General features: G+C 33.5%; 2 protein-coding genes across 2 annotated transcripts in view; both read right to left on the bottom strand.

The window, feature by feature from the left end:
• Nucleotides 1–15: 15 nt before the first annotated feature.
• LOC126771302 (retinoblastoma-binding protein 5 homolog) lies at nt 16–4,009 on the bottom strand. Its single transcript, XM_050491116.1, has 11 exons — nt 3,863–4,009; nt 3,748–3,773; nt 3,454–3,648; nt 3,026–3,232; nt 2,407–2,588; nt 2,080–2,199; nt 1,526–1,719; nt 856–1,031; nt 544–657; nt 305–425; nt 16–139 (listed from the first exon to the last, which is right to left on the bottom strand). The coding sequence occupies exons 1-11, from the start codon at nt 3,879–3,881 to the stop codon at nt 63–65; spliced, it is 1,431 nt and encodes a 476-aa protein (XP_050347073.1). The 5' UTR covers nt 3,882–4,009; the 3' UTR covers nt 16–62.
• A 2,058-nt stretch (nt 4,010–6,067) lies between these two features.
• LOC126771234 (phospholipid-transporting ATPase IF-like) overlaps nt 6,068–10,926 on the bottom strand; it is a 28,297-nt gene continuing 23,438 nt past the window's right edge. Inside the window, exons 11-17 of the mRNA XM_050491008.1 lie at nt 9,691–9,972; nt 9,399–9,535; nt 8,982–9,117; nt 7,937–8,082; nt 7,528–7,695; nt 6,992–7,150; nt 6,068–6,471 (exon numbers count right to left, since the gene is read on the bottom strand). Coding sequence (XP_050346965.1) covers nt 6,279–6,471; nt 6,992–7,150; nt 7,528–7,695; nt 7,937–8,082; nt 8,982–9,117; nt 9,399–9,535; nt 9,691–9,972 — 1,221 coding nt within the window. The 3' untranslated portion in view covers nt 6,068–6,278. The remainder of the gene's footprint in view (nt 6,472–6,991; nt 7,151–7,527; nt 7,696–7,936; nt 8,083–8,981; nt 9,118–9,398; nt 9,536–9,690; nt 9,973–10,926) is intronic.

Raw genomic sequence — 10,926 nt, 5'->3', positions numbered from 1 at the left:
TCATATACTCCTAACGTACTGGCCAATTGTAAGTAAAAAAAAGTTTAATTTTCTTAAATTATTTATTTACGAGGTCTGCCTGGAACTTTTTTACTTCCTGCTGTTTGTTTGTTTTTCCCGCCAAACGATAAAGGTTGTTCTGTAAAGAAAAATACTTAATAATTTTTACAGAAATACAAATCGAACAGGTGGATATGCAAGTCTTTAGTAAACATCACTTGAAAAAGTATTGCTATAGTAGTATAAGTAGATCTGAATATTAGTCTTTCCTAGTTATATTTCGTATAAAGTTTTGATTACGAACCAGGTGGTGCAATTTTTAATGATATATCGTATGTTTTGCTTTTCGGTCGTTTCGCAGCCGGTTCCAATTTTTCCGGAGTTTCACTCGGCGTCACAGTTTCTTGTGTAGCGGCCCAGCCGTCCTGGTTGTTTTAAAGGGCAGTTAATACAAAACGTTAATAAATTTATTAACAAATATTGTTAGTGGAAAGTTATAAACTTGTACTGTGTACACACTCAAGGGTGGGAGGTTGTACTCACCTCTGGGTCTTCAATCTCCGGCGCTATGGGCAAGAAGGACAACATATTCTCGTCCTCCCCCTCCTCGTCTGAGCTGCAGAAGGCTGCGACGGGCTCGCATGTGGTCACATCCACCTTAACAACATTTTTAAAATTATACAATTCAAGACAAGTTTAGACAGGCATTCAGCGGATTCATAATAACCTACTATCTATGGTTGATGATGACTACTTTTTATATAGATGGTGAGCAATGAGCTAAAGGTAATTGGTCACCTACGCTCATAGACTTTGGTATTCTAAGGCATATGGAAACCAAGACCATAATCGCACCTCGAGCTCCTCGTCGTGGCGGCTCTCGCCAGCCTGGTCGATGGAGCGGTCTTCGTCCTCTACGTCGAACTCGCTTTCCCGTTCCTCGTACTCCACGTTCTCGTCCAGCTCCTTGAAGTCGGGAGCGAAGGCTGACCAGTTCTCCACTTGGTTCTGTGCCCAGATCGATACTACCCCTGGACATATACTTCCAATGAGACGAGGTAGCTTTAAATTATAATATACTTAAACATAAATCTGCACATTGTATTAAAATAGACAGCCTTCAACTGCTTTAGCTAGAGATATTGCAATACATTTTCGTCATTTCTTATTAATGTGACACAATGGAGGCTTCATGTATATTTGGGTATGCGACACAAACATGTTGCACAGAAGATTGAAATTCAGGAAGTAGAAAGCTAATGATACAAGAACTACAGATTATTGGCATATTATAATGCTGTCAGGATTTACTGAAATGGGAATAGATTATTTTATTTAGGACAAAACACCCCAAACAAGTATTATGATCATTTTTTATGAAATAATAATAACACAGGGTAATTTCATTATCATGATCCACAATATTCCTTCTAAATTATTCTAAAAACTGTAAATAAAACATATTTTTACTAATAAAATATTCTTTGTAGTCTGTTTACCATGAAATAAGTGGTGAAGTACGTACCTGCGCTGATGCTGGCTATGATGGGTCTGATTGGATGCCACACGACGTCCAGCAGCAGCTCGCCCTTGGTGCCGTGCAGGATCTTGACGAGGTTTCCGATGGACTTCTCCCACACGTAGAGCGCGTGTTGCCGTGCCGACCCCGCACAGATATACTCGCCGTCGCCAGAGAAACAACATTTCTTCCACGTCGTTCTGTTGTTTTCATTTCATTACTAAATATTCCTAACATCTCTCATAGTAAGTAAGTAACAGCCTGTAAATGTCCCACTGCTGGGCTAAGGCCTCCTCTCCCTTTTTGAGGAGAACGTTTGGAGCTTATTCCACCACGCTGCTCCAATGCGGGTTGGTGGAATACACAAATGACAGAATTTCGATGAAATTAAACACATGCAGGTTTCCTTACTATGTTTTCCTTCACAGAAAAGTACGAGATGAATTAAAAACAGAAATTAAGATACATTATACATCTCTCATATAATATACTAACTAGTTCTAGGAGCAAAAAATTTAATAAACATATATAATTAATAGAGATGAGATCAATTGACTTACTTATTTACTAGATCCTGTAACTTTTGTATGGGCTCTGGTTCTCCATTTATACCGGATTTTAATACGGTTTTCGTGTCATATACTCTTATTACTCTATCAGACGTATTCACTAGAAAACAACTGAAACAATGTATATAATACACAATAATTAATTTATAATAGAACCTTTGTTGCAGATCAATACTTGTCGCTCGACAAAGACCTCTTTTCCTTATACGTAACAACACTTAATAAGAGTACAGTAAAATAAGGAAAACCAATTTCAGTGACATTTATAAGAACATAAAAATAATAGTTTAATATATTTCATTAAATGTAATTACTTACTCGCCTCGTCTAGCAAATTCTATACTCTTTATGCCAGTAGTGCTTGATGTACCAACAGTGATTTTGAAACTAGCTTTGACTGTTAATGATTGCGAGTCTAGAATTAAAATCTTTCCTTTAGCATTTCCAGTGTACACATGGTCACCTCGTCTATCAAATGAAGCTATCACATTAATGTCACCCTGAAAATAATGTTTGAATCGATATTAGTATTTTAATCAATAGACGAGCGGTTCTCATCTAAGAGCTGTGGGTATTCTTCACAATGCAGTGCTGCTTCAAACTGCTTTGGTTGTTTAGTAATTAGATTAAAAGGCTGCAGATTCAAAGATCCTGGGTTCAAATCTAGTTTCAGGATAATAAAGCTCACAATTAATTAAGTAGCAATATTAGAACTAAATTGACAAATAACAATAAAAATCTATTTATATAGTTTATGCAATAAATAATATCTGATTCTGATTTACTTCTGATTTGTCTTTGTAAGTTGTAGTTCCTGCAAGGCATAAGGCATGAAAGTGTATGTGCAAACTTCTATCTTCCAGGCTAATACTAATTCCAGGCTATTACTAATAATTTTCTAACAGAAAAATTGCGGTCATTTATAATATTAACTTACATCTTCGTCTATGGGTAATATCTTGTGCTCTCCATCTGTGTCAACTAGTAACGCTGCATGTCTCATAGGGCACACCAAAAACCGTTTATCATTTCTTGGATCAAATTGAACTCTAAGTATTGGTGTAGGAAACCTGTAACGCTGTTCACACTCTCCAGATAATACATCCCAGATACAAACATTGTGATCTGTTGAAGCTGATAATAACTGAAATGATATAAAGTTTTATGTAACTTAATAAGTTATTTGAATAAATTCTAATACAATTTTTTTTATATTATTTCAATAATATACTATTCTCAACTCAACATTTAATACACATAATAGCTTTGACATATTAAAAAAAAAATGAAACACATCAATTAGTCTATTTAAAAAATTTAAATTATTTTTTAAAAAATACACATGAAAATAATGGAGGTACTAACTTTTTTACAGTTTCTGGACCAACTCAAACTACAAACAGGATAGACATGTGCTGATAGAGATTTTGCAATTCCTCGGGTGAGAAAATCCCAAATAAATATTCTGCCATCATTACATCCCACTGCCAGTAATGTGCCACGCCGATTAAATGAGCATGTAGCAGCTAAGGATATTGAATCTAATGTACCGTCAAATTCCTAAAAGTTTTTGGAAAAAATGCTAACTATTGATAAATATTTACAAAGTTGACTTCAAGCAACAAATTTATATTTGCTTATTTATATAAATGTACAAACCTCTGGATAGTTTTGACCAAATGATTCTGAAATGAGATAATATATTTTAAAAACAAAGCTAAGGGAACCAATAACATATTAGAAACGTAATAAGAAATATGAAATGTTTATTTACCGAGTAACTCTAAATTCATGTTTATGAGATATTAAGCATCACTTGAAAAAAAGTTATATCGTTTATGAATTAAGACGAAACGGAAACGAAATTTTCTAAACTGAAATAATGCCGCAATAAACTGGCGCGAGACGCTTTCCTTTTAGCCATTGTTACTTGTCATTTGTCAATGTCTTCTGTCATAAATGCTGTTAAGGCGATTAGTCGGATACTTTTATAAGCTTAATTTTTATTATGTTTAAAACCTTTAACTAAATTGTATAACGTTTATGATTTTACGTAAGAATGGTTAAATGGTCACTCCATTTAAAGCCTAACTGTCGGATTAATATGAGGAATTTTAGAATCAGCTTTACTTAGCTTTTTGTTATTATTATTCAACCTGCGAAGTAAATTTTGTAACAAAACAAATGTCCCTTACGATACTAGCGTTCTGTGGCTGTTACAGCAAATAGCATTAATAATCCCACCCGGTAACGCTGTAGAGACGCATTTGGGCCAACAAGAATATAAAAAAGAAATTAATTATACTATCATGTTACTTACTCCGCCGCCTTTCTCTACTCGCTTATGTGTGCGACGTCTTTGGCTCGTATACTTCGTTCCTATAAATTATTACAATAGTATGAAGAATATGTTTATTTTATTAATGAAAATCTCTGTTTTTATTGATTTTACCCCATATTTATTATTTACCACATATTTTTATTTATTTGTTTTTTTAATGATAAATTATTTTCGCCAATAATTACGATATTTTATGTCCCGTTACGGTTCTTTATTAATAAGTATGCCGGAATTGTAAGGGTATTTGGTCTGTGGATTTAATTCAATAGCCGTATGATAGTAATTATTGTAAAATTACGTACAAGTTATGACATTTGTATTTCAGGGTAGCTTTATAATTATTGTAGATCATATGATTTTATTTATGTTTAGATTCTCTTATGCACTGATTTATTCAAATTTAGTGTAGATAGTTATTAGGTTAATACGGAAAAAAATTGTCTTAATTTAAAAAAATACTTTTATTGCCATGCAAGAAGATTTCAGCGAGGAAATAAATAGCTACAAGGCTCGTTTGTGTTATGTTTTTAATAACTTTTAATTTATTTTTATAATTAATTTTATTTAGATTTACATATAGCAGATTCAATAATCTTTTAACAATACAGTTAACAAAATAATTACAATGGTTACAGTGATCTATCTATCTAACATACACACATGTCATACATGACAACAGAAATTAAAGAAAAATGATAATTACTCACTAATCAAACAATAGATACCTATGTAAATTTCATTAATGACCTTTTTTTTTGTGATCCCCATCCGACACAAAGCTGTCCATAATGCAGGCCGCATTTCCACGGTGTACGGCAATGGACAATCTTTTTGTCCCAAGTAAGACCCAGAGCGACTATCAAATCCCCTTTCTCTAAGTGACAGCCAATCTCCCTGATTATTTAAAAATTGTAGTAATACAATATCTATATAATATTAGTATTATATAATCGTGGATCTGTAGGCATATGTTAATTTATTTTTATATTAATTTCTCACTAATTGGTATCACTAGGTATCACTTATATAAATAATAACGATTGTTCCATATAATATTATAAATCAGTAACTTGTACATAGTTTTTTTACCGGTAATCTTTTCCTTACTTATATTATGAATTATTTTTACTATGAATTGTTTTTTTTGTTTTCGAACATTTTACAATGTTGTTTTTTTGTAATTTCTTGCTATAATTTCATCTCTAGGCGTCAACTTACAAACTACATAAGCTGCAATACTAATAATCTAAGGTTTCTCTCTTTTCTCTATTAGAGATTAAAAATAAATTAGCTTATGATATAGTTAAATACTGTTTAACAACGGTCTAATTCAAATTGTCATATGATTATGAGGGTAGATTAGCAGGTTGGAATTATCGTCCGCCGTCCACCCTCGTTTATGAAAACATAATATAAATAAAATTATATATACTGCCAATCAATAACGACAAAAACCAGGCCCTTTTTTTAAAACATTATATTAATTTATATATTTTTTATAGTAAAATAAATTATATATTTAAATACATTGTTCACATAAAACGACACAATAATATACATTTGCTATAAATACGCTAAGCTATCACACAATTGTCATATGACTAGATAGAGAAATTTTGTATAAATGTAAATGCTATACCTAATTCTATTTTGGTCCTTTTATTATTTTAAAGTAAATAATATAAAAAAAACCTATTAATATCATATTTATAATTTAATAACACTGCTATGATTTTTTTAGAACTATGCGTTAATGTGTTGCATTTCATTTTAAATGCTATTTTTTATTGCTATTAGTTTACTTGTATTTATGTAATTATTTCTATTGTCATTATTTTAGAGTGACATCTTAAAGTCTAGTTGAAAATATAGATTGATTCATATTTTCGGTTTTCATATTTCGTCTGCCCCATTTATCTGCAATAAGTCGAATGCAGAAGTCCGGAGTGAGTGTGCTGATTATGACGAGGACATTTAAGAAAGCGAAGGAAGGCGAAGACAAAAGTCGAATGTAAGTGCCTAGAACATCGCCATCGACTTGCCTGCAAAAAAGCAGAGTTAATGATTTTATGGCAAAAATATAATATAATAATAATATTCTGGGACATCATTCACATACGGCCATCTGATCCCAAATTAAGCAGAGCTTGTACTATGGAAACAAGACAACTGATATACTACATATACTACTTTTCATTTGTAAATACCTGCTTATATAGATAATTACACCCAGACTCAGGACAAACAGACATGTTCATGCACACATATGTCTGTCCTGGATGGGAATCGAACCCACAACCTTCGGCGTGAAAAACAATTATCTACCAACCACGCCAACCGACCCAATATACGTATATAGTAAGAGATTGGAATCTAATCGTTAAATAAAAAGTTAAATTTGCTGTTTGCTTCTAAATGTCAAAAGTTTAGAGGAAAACGTGAGTTGTCGTAATCTTCTGTTAACATAAATATGTTTTAACATAAGTGAAACGGATCCATCTATAGTACACGCGAAATAAATTAGCAAAACAATACAAGATATATTTATGTCGAAAGACTTACACATTATGAAGTAGAGAGTATACGGCGTTGAAGGCGATATAGATGAGCACGGAGAGCAGCGCCGAGGCCGCGTACACGAGCGTGTGGTAGCGCGCCTGCAGGCTAAGCCGCATCGTCACGACCACCATCACCAAGTGGAACAGGCAGGCGCCGAACGACCTGCCGGACAGTAGACGGCTTTTAATTGTAACCAATTGATGATTAATGAAATTCCTTAGTGACTTTTTTGTTTAATAATTAATACAGTTATTGTACAAATTTAGGTATAAAAATATTTTATAGACACGCTTTTTAATGTAAAATATAGTATAGAAAATATGTAATAGTATATAAATAGAGTATTGTTTATGGAAATAGATTTAAGAGACAATTGTTTAGGTAACTTTTGGATTAAATATAGTTAGCAGCCATGTTTGATGGTAGAATATGTGATGAGTAGATGGTACCTACCCAAACAGACTTGCACGAAGCCCTCCAACTAAGAACCTTATCAACAGTATTCATTTTAGACAGATGGTGCTAGTTGGTATACTCACCATAGGTCGACAGTTTTTCCGTCCAAGCTTATTAGGGACGTATCGAACAGCGCCTTCGAGAAGTAATAGATGACTAGAGAATGGTAGAGCGCGGACAGAAACCACGCACCCAATTGGGACCATGTTAGCAGTTTATTTCTTCTTATTTCTCTATACAATGTTGGATTCCTTAAAACAATAATAAAAATAAGTTGTTTTAATACGAGTTATAAGTATAATACACTCGGGCCCACATACTCACGCACGCACACACATATTAATTATTAGTGTCTCTTTTGAAAGTTTTGCCATTGATATAATAATTACTACAAATAATTCTAATATTGGCGCATTTACTTAAAAATTAAACTAATTTAATTTAAAAATTAGTTCGGAATTATTGTTACATCTTATTAAATTTTAAACTTACTTCATAAGAAGATCCGCTGGCCATCTCTGGTCAGTGACAGAGAGTATCAGGCAAGGAACTGACGTAAATATGAAGTTGTAGAATGTGAGATACATCGAGTCAAATATCGACTGCGTTGAAAAAGCTGAATTGAATTGAAAAATTAACTGAAATAAGAAAAAAAAGGGTAAGGTTATAATATACGTTTATGGTGTATTTAAACAAATGGAGTTATTTTCGTCTTAAATTAATGATATTACGTAAAACTACTGGTGTTTTTTATTTTAGTTTTTTTTATAATTAATTATATATTGTAAGTCCTATCAAACGTAATGTAGAACGAAATTTTAAAACCTCTCCTTTCTATGATGCCAAAAAACTACGTCATGTCTTTGTATATACACTGAATGTTTTTCAAACATTACGCAATAAACTTACTGTATGAAGCTACCATTTCATTGATTACAATAGACATTTTTTCTTTAAATTATTGTTATCTTTATTTTTGTTTATAGAAAAGCAGGTGGACAAATGGACCACCTGATGGTAAGTGGTCACCACCGCCATAGACATTGGCTTTGGAAGAAATATCATCCCTTACATCGCGCATTGCCCCAATCTTAGGAACTTACGCGTTACGTCCCTGTGTAGTTCACACTGGCTGTTGTTGTGTTCGGTTTCAAGGGTGAGTGCCTTACTACTTACTTTTACTGGTGGTAGGGCTTTGTGCAAGCTCGTCTGGGTAGGTACCACCCACTCATCAGATATTCTACCGCAAAACAGCAATACTTGGTATTGTTGTGTTCCGGTTTGAAGGGTGAGTGAACCAGTGTAATTACAGGCACAAGGGACATAAAATCTTAGTTCCCAAGGTTGGTGGCGCATTGGATATGTAAGCGATGGTTGACATTTCTTACAATGCTAATGTCTAAGAGCGTTGGTGACCACTTACCATCAGGTGGCCCATATGCTCGTCCGCCTTCCTATTCTATAAAAAAAAAAAAAAAACCGAACACAACACAAGTACTGCTATTTTTTATCTTTCTAGATAAAAAAATTAACTCACCATAATATTCCCAAGGACTAGATTCTTGTAAAAGAAGAAATGTATAAGTGTAGCAAGACGCTGATAATACCAGTGCCCCATTACCAATAACATTTTCTTAATCATCGCGAATTTTGTAAAAGCAAAGTCCGCTGATCTGAAATGTATGTAATTGTGATTGTTAATTCCAAGCCGAGATGGCTAAGTGGTTAGAAGGCGTTATCGTAGGTTCAAGCCCCGGAAAGCACCATGAAGTGCTTATTATTCGTCTTATGCTCGCTGCTCGGCGACAAGGAAAGCATCTTGAGGAAACCGGCATGTCTTTAATTACACTGGAATTCTGCCACATGTATATCCACCGACGCATTAACGCATTCGTTCACTGTTAAAATAATGTTTGCAAAATTTTTATTTAAAAAAAAATAGCTTTTAATTTACCTTGCAGCTTGATGACCTTCTTTACCAAATATTCCAAAGCCGACATGCGCCTCTTGTATCATAGATATATCATTTGCCCCATCACCTATCGCGGCTGTTATAGGTCTTTCTGGACTCTGTTTTATTAGTTTAACTATCTAAATAAAAATCAAAATCAAAATTAATAATAATTAATTTAAAAAAATCTTATCTAAGAATCAAGAACTGTCTCGTAAATTATAATAATGATTTTATTAGAAGATGATTTATTAGAAGTTTATAAGCTGTGTGATATTGGGTAACTTCAACTCACTTTCGCTTTTTGTATTGGTGACAGCCGACAACACAGCACGGCGTCACATTTCAAAGATATATCAACAAAGCTACTCGCGGCCGGTTTGTCCAGGATACAACTCATGCTTATCCCATCGACGATTAGCGTTAGATCTCTGTAACTTGGTTCTTGTAATGTTCGCTGACAGATACTTAGATTTGCTTCCAAAGCTTCTTCATTTTCTATGTTGACGAGAAACATACGTCTGTCATTTTCGGAAATGTGTGCACAAGATTGGGCAACGTTGATTGCTGTTTCTACCTGCAATTAGAAGATATTTTTTATAAAATAGCTGTAGGAATGGGCATATAGGCCACCTGATGATAAGTGGTCACAACCGATCATATACATTGGCAACGTAAGTAATTATAATCAATCCTTACAAGCCAAATAAAATATATGTATATAAATATATGACATACTAGCTGTGCATTTCCTAATTAATAAACCATATATTCGCCCATACAGTAAAGTAAATAAGGGCATAATATAAAAGTTTATTTATTATTGTATTCTTAGGTTCTTTATATGGCTTCTATGTGTGAGTGGTGACTTATCGTACATTCGTCCCACATTATGAGATAGACCCCTTGAAACAGGTAACTAATAGGTATGGGTCACCACCTCCTAATTAATTGCCCCTGGGGCCTGTAGTTCCTCAACATTTGTGCCTGTACTGGCTCATTCACCCTTCAAAACCGAACACAACAATACTAAATATTGATGTTTGGCGGTAAGATAAACATGTGTACATGCGAATGGAACATAAGATTTTTTTGCGCCAGCTACTTCGCCACCGCGCCGTTGGTTACCACCATAATATTTTACCTTGCGCGAGAATTTTGATTTTGAACACCCAAGACATTAACTTAGGTAATTGAAGTAAATATACTTAAATGTTCAAAGCTCGAAAGAGCACTGGGGCCGCTTAATTTTTTATATAGCGTTTTAAAATTGTAAATTATAAAAAAAATTACAACTATAAGCGTACTATTACTGTTTCTAGTTTACAAGTAATAAAACGTAAATAATAGACTAAAGCGTAGTATCGTTCTCGACATCCGTGGTTCGCTCACACCGCGGCATTTTTCTTACTTTTTGCAGTTAATGTAACAGGAGTTAGAAAAACGAAAGGTCCGATTAATTTAAAGAGGTATTTATATATATATACATATATATATAATCAAATTTTTTTATGAAGCTTTTTAATTGCAT

The sequence above is a fragment of the Nymphalis io genome, chromosome 10 (genome assembly GCF_905147045.1).
Source record: "Nymphalis io chromosome 10, ilAglIoxx1.1, whole genome shotgun sequence".
NCBI classification, from domain to species: domain Eukaryota; kingdom Metazoa; phylum Arthropoda; class Insecta; order Lepidoptera; family Nymphalidae; genus Nymphalis; species Nymphalis io.
The sequence above is the reverse complement of the archived record's forward strand: the minus strand, read 5'-3'. Positions and strand labels throughout refer to the sequence as shown.